Raw genomic sequence first — 17,234 nt, 5'->3', positions numbered from 1 at the left:
TGTTTTTGTTTTTTGTTTTGATTTTTTGAGACAGAGTCTCAAAAATCTCCAGGCTGGAGAGCAGTGGTGCAATCGTAGCTCACTGCAGCCTTCACCTCCTGGGGATAAGCAGTCCTCCTGCCTCAGCCTCCCAGGTAGCTGGGACTACAGGCATTGCACAACCATGCCCAGATAATTTTTTGTAGTGTTTGTAGAGATGGGGTCTCAATGTATTGTCCAGGCTGGCCTTGAACTCCTGAGCTCAAGTATTCCTCCTGCCCGGGCTTCCCAGAGCACTGGGATCACAGGTGTGAGCTGCCGCACCCGGCCTGTGCAGGCCTTGGTGGAGCTGCTGCTCCGTCCTGGTGTGGAGTCTTTCCCACTTGTGCCCCGTGAAAAAGGCAAGGCGCAGAGCAGGGACCTTAGGCTGTCACTGACAGCAGGAGGCTGGGCCTCGGGGCAGACGACGCGTTGGCCACCTCCCCTTTTGTTCTCCTGGAGCCGGATACTGGGTGTGGTGTTGGCTGTTCGGAAAGTCTGTGAGTTTTGTCTCCATTTTGACTCAGAGTTCTCCTGTGGGAGGTCCCCAGCGAGGGTGATTTCCCTCTGCTCCCAGCGAGATGTGAACCCTCCTCCTCCTCTGGGTTCAGTGGAGCCATTGTGGACCCGGGGCCCCAAGCTTCTTTGGATCTCAGGCAGGGGGTGCTCAGATGTCAGTCGGGAGTTGTCAAGCTGTGTGGAAGGTTTCTGCATGTTTGCCTGAGCCCCGCCGGGAGGGGCTTCAGAAGGGCTTTCCCAGGTGCAGCGCATGAGCCCTGCAGAGCAGGGCAGGGGCAGGGGCAGGCGCAGGGGCAGGGGCAGGGGCAGGGGCAGACACGCCTCCGGCTGGGCTAGGGCAGGAACAGCGGCAGCCTCCAGGGCACAGGGTCGGTAGAAGCCCCATTAACAGCAGGGGCCTCGGCCTCTGCAGAGGGGATTTCTTTTGCAGTGTGGTGTCAAAGGAAGGTCTGGCATTTAGCTTGCTTTTTATTTTATTTTTTATTACACTTTACAAAAGCACACCACCAGTTTGATTGGATTTCAGGCATTTTGCATGGGATCGTTATGGCTCAGAAGGCGTCATCTCAGGCATTGAGGTGAGAGTGGCAGGCTTGGGAATTCAGACCCGGAGAACAGCTGCCCTGCTTATTTTTCCCTTGTAGGTGACTGGCAGGTCTTGCTTTATACCAGGAAGTGCTCCCGCGGTGGCCCTGCCTTGCCCAGGCTCCGAGCTTTGCTTGTGTTCTCTCATTTCAAGCCCCCGGCAGCACGAGGTGGGTCCTCCTAGTTCCCTAGAAAGGTGCCGTGGACTGAATGTCTGTCCCCTCAGAGTCATCTGCTGAGTCGTCACACTCCTCCCCAGGGTGATGGTATTAAGAGATGGGGCCCCTGGGAGGCGATAAGGGCATGAGGGAGATGCCCTCATAGGTGGGATCAGTGCCCTTACGAAGGAGGCCCCAGAGAGCTCCCTCGCCCCCTCCACCACGGGAGGACTCAGTGAGAAGATGCCAGGAATCAGGGAATGACCCTCAGCGGACACCAAACCTGCCGGTGCCTTGATCTTAGACTTCCAGCCTCCAGCACCGTGAGAAATGAGCAGCTCACTTGTAAGCCCCCAGCTTATGGTATTTTGTTCCAAGAACGGACTAAGACAACAGGCTCCTCAGCCACTTCCTCCCACGCCATGTCCCTCATCCCTGCCTCCGAGGGGCGTGCAGGGCGGGTTTCTGAGCCTTCAGCTGCTGCTTTCCTTCCATTTGGCAGAGATTCTTTGAGGGGGACCTGGGTCACACAGACCAGCCTCCAGTTCAGTAATGCTGGGCATACACTGGGTGGCAGTGGGCAGTGGAGAGGATTGCAGGGCACCAGGAAGCCCATTCCTTTCCTTTCTCTTTAAACATGATGAGTGGCTCTGTGCAGATCTGCCCCAAAGTCCAAGGATGCTGAGAGGCCAAGGAAAGAGGCTGGGACCCAGTGTCTCAGAGAGAAACTCGTAAGAAGGATTGATGAAGAGAAGCCATGTCCATGTCTGGGTGGCAGCAGTGAGACAAGACGGTGGTCCCTGCACCCTCACCCCCAGGCCCAGGGCTGAGACTGTAGGGAAAGGTCGTTCAGATGTGTGGGGGACAGCTGAAACCTGGAAACCTCAGGGCCGTTTGACCAAGGGCAGGATTGACAGTAAGTGCCGCCAGTTACACGGGGAGCGGTAGATGAACTGGAAGCCTCAGAGCCCTTCCCAGAAGCCAGCATGACTGGAGAGCTCCAAGATGGACTTGCTTTGGCCTCCACACCTGCTGTGACCTCATTTCTGAGGGACATACCCTCCAGGAGCTTCTTGAGAAAGAAAGGCAGTGAAGTTTTGAGACTTTTCCCCTTTGAAAACAGGGCCTGAGGTTGGCACCTCTTGGAGGAGATCAGAGCCCCAGAGAACTCCCTCACCCCTCACCAGAGGAGGACTCAGTGAGAGGGCGGAAACTCACAATGAGAAACAAACTCCACAGGACGGTCAGGCAGCGGCAGGGTCTCAGGCTAGAGTACCGTGCTGCAGTCACAGCTCACTGCAGCCTCGAACTCCTAGGCTCAAGTGATCCTCCTGCCTCAACCTCCCAAGTAGCTCGGACCACAGGCCGGTGCCACCATGTTGGCTCCTTTTCTGTAGAGATGGGGTTCTCACTGGCCTTGAACTCCTGACCTCAAGTGATCCTCTTGCCTTGGCCTCTCAAGATGCTGGGATTAAGGCGTGAGCCACCATACCTGGCCTCTTTGTCTTTTGTATTGATTTTTTTTCTGGGAGGGCTCCTCAGCTCCCTCACTTAACCTGTCTGTTGATGTGTTTTTATTGGTGTTTTTCATTTCTGCTCTTTTCTGTCCTCCTGATCCTCCTTTGGTTATAAGCCCTGCTCTTCTTTCATGATGTAGTATCTTTATTTTGGACGATGCTGATTCACGATAGGTTTAAATTCTTTTTGAGTATGCCTTTTCTGCCAGACGTGGTGGCTCACACCTGTAATCCTAGCACTTTGGGAGGTCAAGACATGTGGATCATCTAAGGTCAGCAGTTCAAGACCAGCCTGGCCAACACAGTGAAACCTCGTCTGTACTAAAAATACAAAAATTAGCCAGGTGTGGTGGTGTGCGCCTATAATCCCAGCCTCTGGGCCCCCTCCTGGTCTCTGGCTGGTCTGGTGTTGGGAGGGATCTCGCCACAACAGTGAGTCGAGGCTCCCCTCAGGCCCTCCCTTCACAGGGACGGGTGGTGGGTGCAGCACCCCCCGCCTGCAGGAGAGCCCTCGTCCACTGTGGCCTGTGGATTTGGCCCCTGACGTCAGTGTCTCTCCTGCTTCCTCCCCCCGGCCTCCCTGATGGGTAGCTCTGCGAGTCCAGTGCTGTGGCGGTGCTAAGTGAGAAGACCCCGGCTTTTATTGGGCACTCATATTGATTCCCATGAAAAGGTTAAATTTATTTCACTTGAAAGCGCTGGGGAGTGCAAGGTGGAGCCACAGCTGCCTCTCCTGGCGATGGCCTGCCCACCCCTACCCACCCCTCCCACGCAGGCTAGTCCTGGCGATGGCCTGCCAGGCAGCCTGGGGTGTCCCGGCGGGCAGGGCAGGGCAGGGCAGGACGTGTGGAACAGTTGGTTGACCCCCTCTGGAAGGCACTGCTGCCAGTGGGGCCGGTGAGCCTGCAAAGCCAGGGCGGGTGAGCGCTTCCTGTGGGCACCGGGCTGGCCTGGCCACCCCTCGGCTCTCTGACCCTTTCCCCCGCTGTCTGCGCAGGCACCACACGAGCTAATTACGGTTGGCACAATGTCCTGAAGCAGGCCCTGGGCTCTGCGGCTGCCGGCTCTGAACCCAGCTACGTTCTGATTTCTATTTTTTTCATGCTTTGGAATAAAGAAATCTATTTGTCTCTGCACCGGCTCTGCTCTGCTCTGCATAACCAGAGGCAAACCGGCAGCCCCGCCCGCTATCTCATTTTCCTCGCAGTGTAGCGGCGGGTCCTCTGAGACCTGTCGGGAAGATCGGCTGTCGGATGTGTCAGTCTTCAGAAGCAGGTGACGGCTGCGCTGCTCAGCGCTCTGGCTTGGTGTCCGGGCTCCAAGTGACAGGGGCCAGCCAGCAGCAGCGGTGCTAAAGTTAGTCCCGGACCCCTGAACCGGGAGGTCATCCATCCTTGGCCACCATTTGCAAGCGGCAGCTGCGTCTGGTCCAGCCTACTGCTAGACCCTCTCTCCACCCAGGTTTTCTTTTTTTTTTTAAGATGGGGTTTCACCATGATGGCCAGGCTGGTCTTGAACTCCTGACCTCAGGTGATCCACCCACCTTGGCCTCCCAAAGTGCTAGGATTACAGGCGTGAGCCACCATGCCCGGCCCACCAGGGTTTTCTTAAGCGCCTGGGATGGCATCAGTCAGTGGGGCCTCACATTAGCCATGTTAGGAGATTGTGTCGGAGGAGGATGGAGGGGACAGCCCTGAGCCTGGGGGGGCCTGTCTTCTGCTCTGTGAGGCTCAATCCACACCCCGTTCCCTTCCCGATCCCCTACCCCCACCACCACCTTGATCCTGAAGGAGGTGACATGGGGGTGCACGGCCACCTTCTACAGATCCAGGGCAGGCCAGCTACCTTCACACCAGGTTCTCGGAGACCTCGGTGAGGCTCGGCCACCGGCATGTCATGGAGTGGGTGAGGGGCAGGACGAGGGGCCTCCCCACGTCCGCCTGCAGCCTGGCCCTCCTTGACAGTGCCTATCTGGGAAAACGCGTCCTGTGGCTGCTGTGCGGGTGGCAGGGAGGCTGGCCAAATCCCTGGCCGATATGTCCCACTGGCAGGACCCTGAAAAGCAGAGGAGCTCACTCTGGCCTGTGCACCCCCACCCCAGCAGTGACAGGACAAGCACGCACACCAGCGCATGGCTCCCGGGCATGAGGCCTCTTTCTGCTCCCAGGTCCCCTGGCTTCTCACGTGTGTTTATTTTGTCTCCCAGTTACACTGTGAGCCGCTTCAGGGCAGGGCCCTGGCGTTGCACAGTGAAACTGCATTAATTCAGACTCATTAATTCAGAGCCTATAGTAGTTCAGACATGGGAGACGTGACTCTTCTGGAGCTAAAAGTTGGAAACCGTTTTGCTCTGGGTTTTATAGCCACAATTGCAGAATCTAATCTAAGATCAGTACCTTTTTTTTTTTTTTTTTTCCAGCAACTAAAACCTTGGGAAATTAAAGGTCTTTAAAACGTGCTTTCAATTCTGAGGCAGACGGCTCTGAACCCGGCCAAGAGCGGGCGCAGGGACGCTCTGGCTTGGAAGGGGTTTTGTCTGGGAACGCCACTTTCAGGATTTGGACATCATGTGTTTCCTGCAGGAGCTTCCAAAATAGGACTGCTTTTAGGTGGAGCGTATTGGAACTGAGTTCAGTGAGAAAATGGACACCCTCCCCACCCCCCAAAATGAGAGGCAGAAGAGTTCACTCCTGGGGCCACGCCCCTGCCCTTACCCAGGCCCTGGGCCGGTCCCGGCAAACCCGGGTGAGCCAGAGCCTGACTGCTGGGTCCCGAAGTTATCATTTCAGGGACTGAAATTGCTGTTCTCTCCCATTTGTAAGTGTCTGGGCTTGTTAAGACAACTGGGGCGTCCCAGCAGGAATGTGCGAAGTCCGTGGCCTCCGGGAGTTTGGAGCTGGGTCAGGTGTGAGGCTGGGAGAGTCACACCCGCTAGGCTCCATCTAGGCAACAGGGTCCAGGCCCCCCTGAGGCTGAGGTGCAGTGGGCCCAGCTCCCTGAGCTGCCCCTGGGTTCTGGGGGCAGTGTGCCCACAGCACTTGCCATCTTGGGCCAACGGTGCTGCGGGCACAGGACTCAGGGGGCAGAGCGGGAGGCCAGGCCTCTCCGTGCCTGGTGCTGGGCCGCTTCCCAGCAGGGGCAGTCAGAGGCCTGGAAGCCGGTGGTGGGGTGTGCACGGCCGCCATGCTCAGCACAAAATGGCACTGCTGCCCGCGTTTACACAGACGCACCTGTGACTGCTCCCCTAGTGCGGAAGCTGCTCTGTGGGATGTGATGTACCCCGAGGTTGTTCCACTGCAAGTTACAGTACCAAAGTGACTTGATGGCTGACATCAGGCTCCAGCAAGCTTTTTCTTTTGAGTCGGGGTCTCACTCTGTCGCCCCGGCTGGAGTGCTGTGGCATGATCACAGCTCACCACAGCCTCGACCCCCCGGGCTCAGGTGATCCACCCACCTCAGCATCCCAAGTAGCTAGGACAGTAGGTGTGTACCACCACACTCACCTAATTTTTTAAAAAAATTTTTGTAGAGACAGGCTCTTGCTATGTTGCCCAGACCCGTTTTGAAATCCTGGTCTCAAGCGATCCTCCTGGTCAGCCTCCCAAAGTGCTGGGATTACAGGTGTGAGCCACCATTTGAGCCAGCCCAAACTGAACTGTCAAGGACCCGATAGTGACTGTTTGCAGCTTTGCATTTCCCTTCCTGAATGTTCAGCCCTGCCCTTGCAGCACGGGCTCAGCTGTGGATGATATATAAATGAACGGGCGTGGCTGTGTGCCAATAAAACTTTATTCACAAAAACAAGTGGCTGGCCAGATGTGGCCCATGGGCCCACCTTAGATGATATGCCTTCTCAATAAAGAGATTTAGAGAAATAAGTAGTACGGAAGTGCTTAATCCCACCATTGAAAGAACCACAGTTAGTGTGTGGGTGCATTTCCCTGTCTTTAAAGACTCTTACCCATAAGCAGGGTCTTGCTGTATTCACCATGCATTTTGTATGTCTTTAGATAACAGACAGTCCCAAAGATGTTTCTGTCATTGAAAGGGGCCTGTAGACTATGTCTTCCCAGTGCACGCCGCCCTGTTATACGAATCTATCATTTATTTAGTCTGTGCACAATGGTTGAATCGTTTGGTTAGAATCGTGTATGTGTGTGCGTGTGCATGCATGTGCAAGCATGCTTGTCTTTCAATATAAAAGCAAAGGACGTCTTTGAATTCCTTCCTTCCTTGGGCGAGATCGCTGGCAGGAGGTTGAGCTTGCCTGGAGTGTGCAAAGTTCTGCCTGTCGTCTGAGGCTTGGCTCCTCCCTGTGTCCCCCTGAGGCTGCCTGTGTCCTCCTGAGGCTGCCGGTGTCTGCTCCGAGCTCGCCGGGGGCCAAGTGGGGGTTGTGATGTGGACCCACCCTCCTCCTCTGGGGGATTCTGCAGGACCCAGCAGCCACCTCTTCCTCTGCTGTCGGTGGTTAGGGCATCGCATGTCTCATGTGCGTGGGAGCGCTGGGAAGCTTCGCTGATTTGCCTGTGAGCGGCGCTGTCCAGCCCCCGAGTGCACTTGGCAGGTGGTCAGGCTGCCCCCTGACGGGAGCTCTGTCCAAGAACCCGGTTCTGCTTGGCATCTGGGGCACCTACAGGGTTGGCCTTGCTTTGAGGCTCCGCTCTGCTGGCCTCACCTGGGAATAAGAAGCAGCTCATGGGTTCCAGCCCAGGCCAGAGCAGTGAGACCAGGATCTTGGGGCTGGGGAGAGTGATGGGGGCCGAGGGCTGCAGTTGGCAGGCCCGAGCCATAGACGAGAGGCTGATCCCAAGGCAGGGTAACTTGGGGCCGTGACCCGCAGGTAACATGGCATGTTTGGCTGGCAGTGAGGGCTTCATGCTCCGCGTTCCCTACCTAAGTCGCCACCTCCTGGCCTTGCACCTCTCCCTGTCCTCAGAATCTGCTCAGCACTGAGGGGCACCGCCACCTTGTCTTGGTCAGACTCACCCAGCTTCTCCAGTGGCTCTCGGGGCGGCCCTGCCCATGCATGCGGTTCTGGTGGCTGTATCGTGCAGTTCCACACCGTGGAACACGGGGCCCTGGGGCGTGCTCGGGCCTTGCGGGGCCGTGCAGGCCTCCTCTTGCCCTGTTTGTGCCTGATTTCTCCATCAGAAACTAATGACACGCCCAGATTCCCCTGGGGGTCGCCTTCCATCTCTGTCGTGAGTGTTGACAGGGGACTGCCAAGTCGGGAAGCAGGAATTGGAGCAGGCAGGATCCGTCCCCTCCCTTGCAGACACGCGTGTCCCAGAGAGTGGGGAGCTGGGCGGGGCTGTGGCGAGGACAGTCGGGGCCTCACTAATGAAAAGAATGAAAGCAGACAGTGAGGTCTACCCTGTCTGAGGACTCTGCGGCGAGGCTCCCTCCCGCCTGCGCTGAGCCCTTCCCAGCCGCAGCGCAACAGCCCACCAAGTCCTGACGTGCCCGGCTCGCCCTTGTCGGGGGACGTGGCTCTCGCAGGCGCGCCGGGCTGGGCACTCAGCAGGAAGCTGTAGCTCAGGGGATCTGGGTCTCCTCACGGCCCTAGCGAGCTCCTTTCCTGCACTGTGGCCCTGACGAGCTGCCCAACACTCAGAAGTGACCACCCCATGTCCTCGATTCCTTGAGGCTGTGCTTCCCTCTCCGTGACCCTCCGGCCTTGCCTCTTTCCCCGTTTCCTTTTTGGGTGCCCTGGCTCCCCAGCTCCCTGCAGAGCCACTTGGAGACTCACAGTAATGCTCCCAGCTGCCCCCTCCTTCCAGTCCAGCTGTGGGCAGGCTGGCACCAGCAGCTTTGTCCTGGCAGCGGCCTCAGCCCGCAGGGCAGGGGAAAGGTCCGGAGCTGGGCCAGCCCTGGCTGGGCGAGGGGGCTCAGGCCGGACTCCAGGCTGTGGCGATGCGCTCCGTGGAGCATGTCTGCCTGTCCCCTCCATGGGTGCACACAGGTGCTTTTGCTAATTACTTAAGGAGGCGCAGTTGCAAAGCTGCTCAATACAAATCCCCTCAGCTGCTGTCAATGGGGATGCCGGGGCGGCTGGCCCCACCAGGAGTCTGAAACGCGGGCACCATCTGTGCTCCCGCCACTCTGCGGCCAAATGACACCGCCAGCCTTTCTCTCTCGCACAATCTTTCATTAAATGAATTGAGTTTGCTGGGAATCGCTTGGCCGTAAATATTCCCTCCTGCTCGGCATGGTCGGGCTCTAACTGTTCCCAAGTCCCTGCTCCCGGATCTAGCAGAAGGTTCCATGGCTGCCCCTGGGATCGGGGAAGATGGGGAGGCAGAAGCTGCGGGAAATGCCATATGAAGGTTTCCACCCGCCCCCCACCCCACAGCCTCAGATTCGGGGTCGTAAATATGTCAGTGTCTCCAGCAAAGTGCGGGCCACCTGGAAAGGTTTGTCAAGGCAAGGGAGTATTCGAGTTGAATGACATCTTTCCCTTCCCGTGTCCTTCATCCCTTTGAGCATGGGTGGTGGCAGCAAGACAGGTACTTGAAACAGTGTCTTATGATGTTTGGAAACGGACTTCTCCCGTGCCTGATTGATGGAGAGGCAGAAAGTTCCACGTGGAGTTCCAAGGCTGAGGTGAGGGCTGGCAGAGGTCGGGCAGCCTGAGTCCAGCACATGTCCCTGGGCCTGTCTCTCCCCAGCAGGAGACAAGGTCTGTGTCCCTTTGGTGGGGGGGGAGCCTGCCTCTGGCCCCCCAACCCCCTAGAGCTTCCGCCTGGCCCTTCATTATGCCTGTAGAGACTCCCAGGGGCTACTTCGTCCTCTAGAGTCTAGACCAGGAGTCTCCACAATGCTGCCCGTGGGTCAGATCTGGCCCTGGCCTGTGTTTGTCAGTGAAGTTTTATTTATTTTTATTTTTTTATTTTATTTTATTTTATGAGATGGAGTCTCACACTGTCGCCCACGCTGGAGTGCAGCGGTGCGATCTTGGCTCACTGCAACCTCTGCCTCCCGGGTTCAAGTGATTCTCCTTCCTGGGACTATAGATGCACGCCAACACGCCCAGCTAATTTTTGTATTTTTAGTAGAGACGGGGTTTCACCCTGTTGGCCAGGATGGTCTTGATCTCTTGACCTTGTGATTCGCCTGCCTCGGCCTCCCGAAGTGCTGGGATTACAGGCATGAGCCACCGCGCCCAGCCGTCAATAAAGTTTTATTAACACACACACCCGTGTGCATGCATTTGCACATCATCCGTGATGCTTTTGATGCACAGCGCGGCAAAGTTTCTCAAAGCCGAAAACACTGGCGTTTGGGCCTGTGTGATGCTGCTTGCCAGCCCTGCCCTTCCCCCTCCTCTGGAGGTTGGTGTTTTTCCAGTCCCATCTCAGCCTCGTCCCAGTGAGTAAGTGACAGACCAGAGTTTCCTGGCCGCCTCCTGGGGTCTAAGTACCATGGTGGGAATCGCCGCTTGGGCGTCTGGGTTCATGCCCTCTGGGCACTGGCTTCCAAGTCCCTGAAATGTTGAGGGTCACCAGGTCACCTGTGGAACGTCCTTCGCAGTGCCCTGTGTGACAAAAGTGATGCAGTGGCAGAGCCACCGAGAACAGTGACCTGGGAAGGGCTGAGGGCGTGAGGGTGGCACGTCTGCCCGGGAGGCAGCCGCAGGGGACGTCAGCTCGTCCTTGCCGCTCGCCTGAGGTTCACACTCAAGGGGCCGTCCTGTCGGGTGTCTGCTCCATTCCCGCAGCACCCCAGGCACGCTGGCCGCAGCCCGTGGCACCTAAGTCTTTGAGCCTCTCAGACTCTCAGCCCCTTCTTCGGTCACATTGGCATCCCTGCAGCCCTGCAACATGGAGGCAGTCAGGTGAGGCTGCAGGAGCCCATCGGCCGCCATCGCCCTAGCGAGGCCCCTGGGGAGGGCCGTTGTCACGTTCTGGGATTCCCATTGGCTCTCAGCTGTTTGGGGACTGCCATCCTTTCCCCTCTTCCCAGCCCTCTTGGAACAAGTGCTATCATTAAATACTCTACATCCATTTCTACCCACCTGGAGGCGTTCTGCTTGAACCAACGGGAGGCATCTGAACCTCAGCCCTGCTGGTCTCTGGATAGCTGTGCATGGCACGGTGCCCAGTCCTGACTCTCAGGCCCCTCGTCGAGCCATGTGCCCAGTCCCTGTTTCTCCTGGGTGTCTGCTCTTGGGTTGTTCCAGCTCCCTTAAGGCAGACCAGGGACTCACAGTGGGGCAACGCCATCTCCTGACTTGTGATAGAAGTTCTAGAAGCAGACCAGGAGTGGTGGTGTATACCTGTAATCCCAGGGCTTTGGGAGGCTGAGACAAGAGGATCACTTGAACCTAAGAGTTCAAGACCAGCCTGAGCCACAAAGCATGACCCTGTCTCTAAAAATTCTCCTAAGAATCAGCCAGGCATGGTGGTGGGTGCCTGTAGTCCCAGCCACTTGGGAGGCTGAGGCAGGAGAATCACTTGAGCCTGGGAGGTTGAGGCTGCAGTGAGCCATGATTGCAGCACTGCACTCCAGCCTGGGCAGCAGAGTGAGACCCTGTCTCGAAAAGAAAAATGTTCTAGAAACGGAAAGCGCAGCGGTGGGATGGGGCGTGGGAGGGTGCCATCACTTGACCTCACGGTGTTGGACCACACGCGGCCCCGCTTGCTCTGGGGTGCGGCGTGGGGGCTCAGGCGCCTGTCTCTGCCACAGTGCACGTGCCGGAAGGACATGGTGAAGATCTCCATGGACGTGTTCGTGCGCATCCTCCAGCCTGAGCGCTACGAGCTGTGGAAGCAGGGCAAGGACCTCACGGTGCTGGACCACACGCGGCCCACCGCGCTCACCAGCCCCGAACTGAGCTCCTGGAGTGCGTCCCGGGCCTCGCTCAAGGCCAAGCTCCTCCGCAGGTGAGTTCCCAAGGGGCTGCCTCGTGACTGGCCCGGCGTGATGGTGGGTGGCCCTGGCCCTTCCCACCGGCAGGAGCTCCAGGCGTGTCCCACTCCTCGCTTCCTGTTCCCGTCCCACCTCCTCGTTCATCCCCCTCTTCCTGTTCTGTTTCTCTTTGCGTCTGGAGGCCTCGCCTTGCTGTGGGTCGGGGTAGGCCCTGCTCTGGTGGGCCGTGTCCCTGCTGCTCACACACACGGGCTCCCACACTCCTGTCAAGTCCCTGCCAGGAGGCTGACCCTCGGCAGCCCCAGGCCCTGCGCCGTTGCTTCTGCAGAGTCACCAGGCCACGTGGGTCCCTCTCTGTCTCCACGTTTCTACTCTTGGGCTACTTAGGCCCTTCCCCGGTGCTGAGAGCGAGCGGATCCCATGCAAGGACTCGGGCATCAGGTGGGCCTCGGGGCCCCTTCCCTTCTGTGTCTGCGGCTGCTCCTTTGGTGTAAAGGTGCTTCTTGGATTGGAGATCGTGGCGAGGATTGCTGAAGCCGGCCACCCGGCATGACCTAGACGCCCTCCTCTTACTCAGAACCCCTCCCTGCACATCCGGGTCCCCACTGCCGCACAGAGCCTCCCAGCTACGGTCTGGTGTCTGCCAGGAGGAGAGGGCAGAGCATCTGTAGCCTCTTGGCCTCTGACTGCAAGAGGCCGTGGGGATACCGAGGCAGGTCCCAGCCGAGAAGATCCACTTCACGCCCAGGGTGAAGGCGAGGCTGGCCTCCCTGCCCCTCCTCTGGGAAGCGTCCAGGCATCCAGGTCTCTGAGCTGCCCTCGGCACAATTCTTGACAGATTTCACTCCTACTTGGTGCCCAAGGAACATTCAGGAACCCCCTGAGCTGGAGCTGGGGCCGGGGGCGGGGGGACGGCACACAGCGGGCTCAGCTGACTCCTCCTGGGAAGGGCCGGCGAGCAAACATTTGTGACATGGCGACTTTGCAGGCCAGACCTCCTGCGTCTCCACTTGTCCACTCCGCATGGCAACTCAAGATCCCTGCAGATGACAGACAGCAAAGAAATGTACATGGCTGTGTCCATGCAGCTTTATTTATAGACCCTGAAATCTGGATCTGATAATGTTCACATGCTACCAAATATGAGAATTTCCTTTTTTGAGCTACTTAAAAATGTGACCATCGGCCAGGCTTGGTAGCTCACACTTGTAATCTCTGCACGTTGGAGGCCGAGGCAGGAGGATTGCTTGAGTCCAGGGGTTTGGTTTGAAAGCAGCCTGGACAACATAGTGAGACCCCATCTCTACAGAAAAGTTAAAAACTGGCCGGGAGTGGTGGTGTCCTCCGGTGGTCCCAGCTACTCAGGAGGCTGAGGCAGGAGGAGGCTGAGGTGGGAGGATCACTCAAGCCCAGGAGGTTGAGGCTGCTGCAAGCCAGCATTGCACCACAGCACTCCAGCCAGAAGGACGGAGCAAGACCTTGTGTATTCAGGGAAAAAAAACACGTAAACACTGTCCCTGGCTTGTGGGCTGTACCCAGATGGGCTGCTGGCCGGGCTGGTCTTCGGCCAACTGTGGTGGCCCCAGTGTGGGGGCAACCCCCCCTTCCCTTTGAGCAGTGACCTTCCCTCTGCAGCCGTCCAGTCACTGCTGGCCTGATCCTGTCCCAGCTGGCCATGGACGGTGCCCACTCGAAACCCAGCCACTGAGCACCGAGGTTGGGGGCGGCTCAGCCTTCTGGGGTGGAACCCCTACTTCGGCCCCCACCACGCTCTGCAGAAACAGACCTCGGAACTGGTTTCTGAAAAGTCACTGCTGGTCCAGAACCTTCTCTCCTAGCCGGGCGCTGCCTTTTTCCACATGTCCATCTATCTGTGAGTCTGGGCCTCAGCCTCGGCCTCCTCTGTCTTCCCCAGCCTGCGGCCTCTCTCGGGGAATGTTCCCTCCGCCCCGAGTGTTTGCACTGCCCCTCCCGACAGCCCCCAAGGTGAAGCTGCCTCTCCGGCTCCTGTTATCCGCCTTCTGATTTCCTGCCTCCTGCGTGCTCCTCATGAAGAGCTGCTTCCTGCCGAGGCTGCCGCAGGTGCCCCCACCAACCCTGCACAGCGCGTGCAGCCCAGCTCCCAGGCCAGGCTGGACGTGCTGTTTGCATAATGGTTAAGTGATTGTGGCTCAGGCTAATTGGTCAACAGAGCGGATTGCCAATAAACAGGCGCTGTGTTCCCGGAGTGAAATGGGACTAGAGGCCATCTAAATTGCCTGCCAGGAGGAGACGCGGAAGCCACTGTGCGTCTCCTGTGCGCACTGCTGTGAGGAACCTTCTTTGCACATAGGAAGCGGACCCCCCAGAACCAGTCCCTACACAGCCTGACCTCCTTGCCCGGGCCACCCCCTCGCTCCTAGTCACGACCTGCTCCTGCCGGGAGCCCCCTTCCTGTCCCCGCCCCCACCGCCATCCTGGGGGCTGCCTTCACCCAGCAGCGAACCTGAATAACAAATGAAGTCAGCTTCCTAAGGATGTAATTTTCTTTAAAGCCTTCAATATGTAAAACAAGGCTGATTTTTTTTCTTTTTCTTTTTTTTTTTTTTTTTTAAAGTCATGGGGGTGCTTTTCTCTGGAGAGGAGGATGGGTGACTCACGTTTCAAAGCCCAAGCCTACTGTCCTCCCTCCGCCAGGGAGGTGGCTGGTCCTCAGAAGGGCCTCTGCACTGGCCCCTCACCCGAGGGACCCTCTCTGCAAGGCTCCCCTTCTCCCCTGAGCCAGGCTCCCTCCCTGAGGGCGTGTCCTGGGGCCAGGCTGGCCCCGTCTGAGCATCTGTGGCTCTGGCTGTGTGGGGAGACACAGTAGACTGGCTCTGTCTCCTGGATGAGGGGCTTGTGGACACAGGCTGGATCCTTCTCTGGTGGGGGTCAGTGGGGGGCTTCCTGGGCCCTGCAGGGTGCTGAGTAGCTTCGCTGGCCTCCACCCACTCCATGCCAGGAGCATCCCCAGTCGTGACAACCACAAATGTTCCCAGACATCACCCAGTGTTCCCGGGTGGGAACTCCTGCTCTAGACCAAGGGATGGCATCAGGGTGGGTGCCATGCTCTCGCCCCAGTGGGGTCCAAAATTCCCTGCTCTCGCCATGGCTGTGGGAGGGCCCCCATGTGTTCACCAGGTCCCCATGGGGTGCGGATGGTTCAGCGCAGCCGTGTGAGCTCAGAGGACACAGCCTGCTCCCACCTCGCCACCTTACATGGGTCTCTTCTGGAACTAAATCTTGTTGGGCGAGCGTTAGAGGCTGTTTGTATTTTTCCCCGATTAATGGGTCGCCTAATACTGCAGACTGGCTCCTGGTGGCGCCGTGTGTTCTGGCTCCCTGCCTGGGCTGGAGCCCTCTCAGTGCTCTCTGGCATCCATGCCACGCTTGTCCATACAGGGTCTTTCCACACGATAAGCACCACGTACACGTGCTCCAGCAGGTGTGAGCTCCCAGCGGGTCATTTGTGCACCCGCCTCCCACAGCCTCCCTGCCCACTGCTGCCCTGTGAGCCTGCTGGGCCCAGGCGCTGTCTCCCCCACTCCTCCTAGCTCCATACTGCCTGGCATGGCTCTGCCTTGGCCTGTGCCCCCCCCGCCCCGAGCCAGTGCAGGACACCACCACGCCCCTGGCCCCGACTCCCCACCCGGGCTGCATTCCTGAGCCCTCCCTGCCAACAGGGACCTCAGCCCTTGGGGACGGAACCTCATGAGCACAGGGGCCCACTGGCTCCTGCAGGGTACCTGCAGCCTCAGGGACTCACTCGCTGTCTCCTGTCTCCCAGATCAGCCCTTCAGTTTCCCAAAGGTGCAATTTCTTAGCACAGGGTCTAGTCTTTGGGCGGGGAGCACTGGGTCAGTGGGCGGGGGTGGAGGGCTGGGTCTGAGGGCTCAGTCTGGGGCTGCCCTCACAGCTGCCTCTAAGCCTGGGGCCAAGGCTGGGGCAGCCCCCCTCCTCCCTGCCCTGTGAGGAGCCCTGAGCCAGCGCAGTACTGAGAGCTGCCGGTCCCACCCTGGGTGCTGCAGGTGCCCAGTGTTACCTGGTGACGGCGCCAGAGGCCGCTCACCCCGCCTCCTACCATGCGAGCTGCGGAGGACACCTGCTCCCCCTTGTGCAGTTATCTGGACTACCGCCGCCATTTGGCTCGCAGGAATGGGCCTGGGGTGTCCAGTTAAGCCTGGCAGGCTAAGTGCCTGTTTGTCTCCACTCTCTCCTGAAACACCAGGGAGTGAAGTACAGAGAGCGGGAGAGGGGCCAGTGGCAGCTGAGCACGTCTGCAGCCTTTGAAAAGAAGGGAAGGGCGGGCAGGAGACGCCATAGGCCGGCAGCCGGGAGGACACCCAGCAAGAAGCGGCTGGGCCGCACCACGGGGCTGCAGAAAGACACGCGGGCAGACGTGGGCAGCTCCCTGGGGGCTCGGGGGTGTGGGGGGCTCTGGGCAGAGGGAGGCGCCCTCCTGGGATGGGCAGTGGGGCCTGGCTGACAGTCTCACCCACCCCCAAGGCCAGAAGAGACGAAGGAGCCAGGGTCCTCTCCCAGAGAACAAAGGGGCCCAGTGGAGTGAAGCCACAGATGCTGCTCCTGGGCCTCCCCCAGAGTCACAGGCTCCTGCCCTCACCGGTCCCCACCACTGCCTTCACCAGGCCGAGCTCACGCACGGCCCAGCGCTGCGCACAGGAGGACAAAAGCCCAGGGGGCCCCACACATTGGAGGCTGCACTTCGTGACAAAGGCAGGGCTCCGCAGAAAGAATGCAGTGAACCCAGGGCCCTGGAGCGGTGCCGGGACTCTGCCGTTGCTGTGAAGAAGAAACGTTCCCGGGACAAGTGGCTCTCGGCTGTTACCATCCAGAGAAGAGAAGCCCCGCGGTGGACTGGGGGGTGCTCGAGGAAGCCCCTCCCACAGCACAGACAGAAAGAGCTGGAAGCTAGGAAGGATTAGGAAGCCCAGGAAATCCAGCCCCTGACAGGCGTTTCAGAAAAAGAGGAAAGTGTCCCAGGACCCAAAGACTGCATTTCCAGGTTGAGAAGTCTCCCCAAGGATGGAAATTACCCCAAACACAATGCATCCCTGTGAAATTTCACACCTCCTGGATGAAACAAAGACCCTGAGAGCTTCTGGAGCAAACAGATCACATAAACAGATCACCAGACCGGGGCTGGGCGAGGTGCCATGATCCCAGCACTGTGGGAGGCCAAGGCAGGAAGATCACTTGAGGCCAGGAGTTTGAGGTCAGCCTGGGCAACATAGCAAAACCCTGTCCCTGTCAAAAAAAAAAAAAAAAATTGAAAAGAACAGGAGACCTTGGCCAGGTGCGGTGGCTCAAGCCTGTAATCCCAGCACTTTGGGAGGCCGAGGCGGGTGGATCACGAGGTCAAGAGATCGAGACCATCCTGGTCAACACGGTGAAACCCCATCTCTACTAAAAATACAAAAATTAGCTGGGTGTAATGGTGGGCGCCTGTAATCCCAGCTACTCAGGAGGCTGAGGCAGGAGAATCACCTAAAACAGGGAGGCAGAGGCTTCGGTGAGCCGAGATGGGTGCCAC

At 58.4% G+C, this 17,234-nt stretch overlaps 1 protein-coding gene across 7 annotated transcripts in view; it reads left to right on the top strand.

Annotated features, from left to right (window-relative positions):
• Positions 1–17,234, top strand: part of KDM4B (lysine demethylase 4B) — a 178,659-nt gene that overhangs the window by 126,045 nt on the left and 35,380 nt on the right. For 5 of the 7 annotated variants that reach the window (XM_032252175.1, XM_032252180.1, XM_032252178.1 and 2 more), the window contains one exon: positions 11,483–11,679. In XM_032252175.1, coding sequence (XP_032108066.1) covers positions 11,483–11,679 — 197 coding nt within the window. Of the gene's footprint in view, positions 1–1,509; positions 2,553–8,313; positions 9,401–11,482; positions 11,680–17,234 lie in introns of those variants that run through there. The other 2 variants (XM_032252181.1, XM_032252182.1) reach the window with 2 other exon arrangements.

Source organism: Sapajus apella, unplaced genomic scaffold (assembly GCF_009761245.1).
Source record: "Sapajus apella isolate SASKATOON/1434 unplaced genomic scaffold, GSC_monkey_1.0 scaffold77, whole genome shotgun sequence".
Classification (NCBI taxonomy): domain Eukaryota; kingdom Metazoa; phylum Chordata; class Mammalia; order Primates; family Cebidae; genus Sapajus; species Sapajus apella.
Note: the sequence above shows the minus strand (reverse complement) of the source record. Positions and strands in the feature narration are given on the sequence as shown.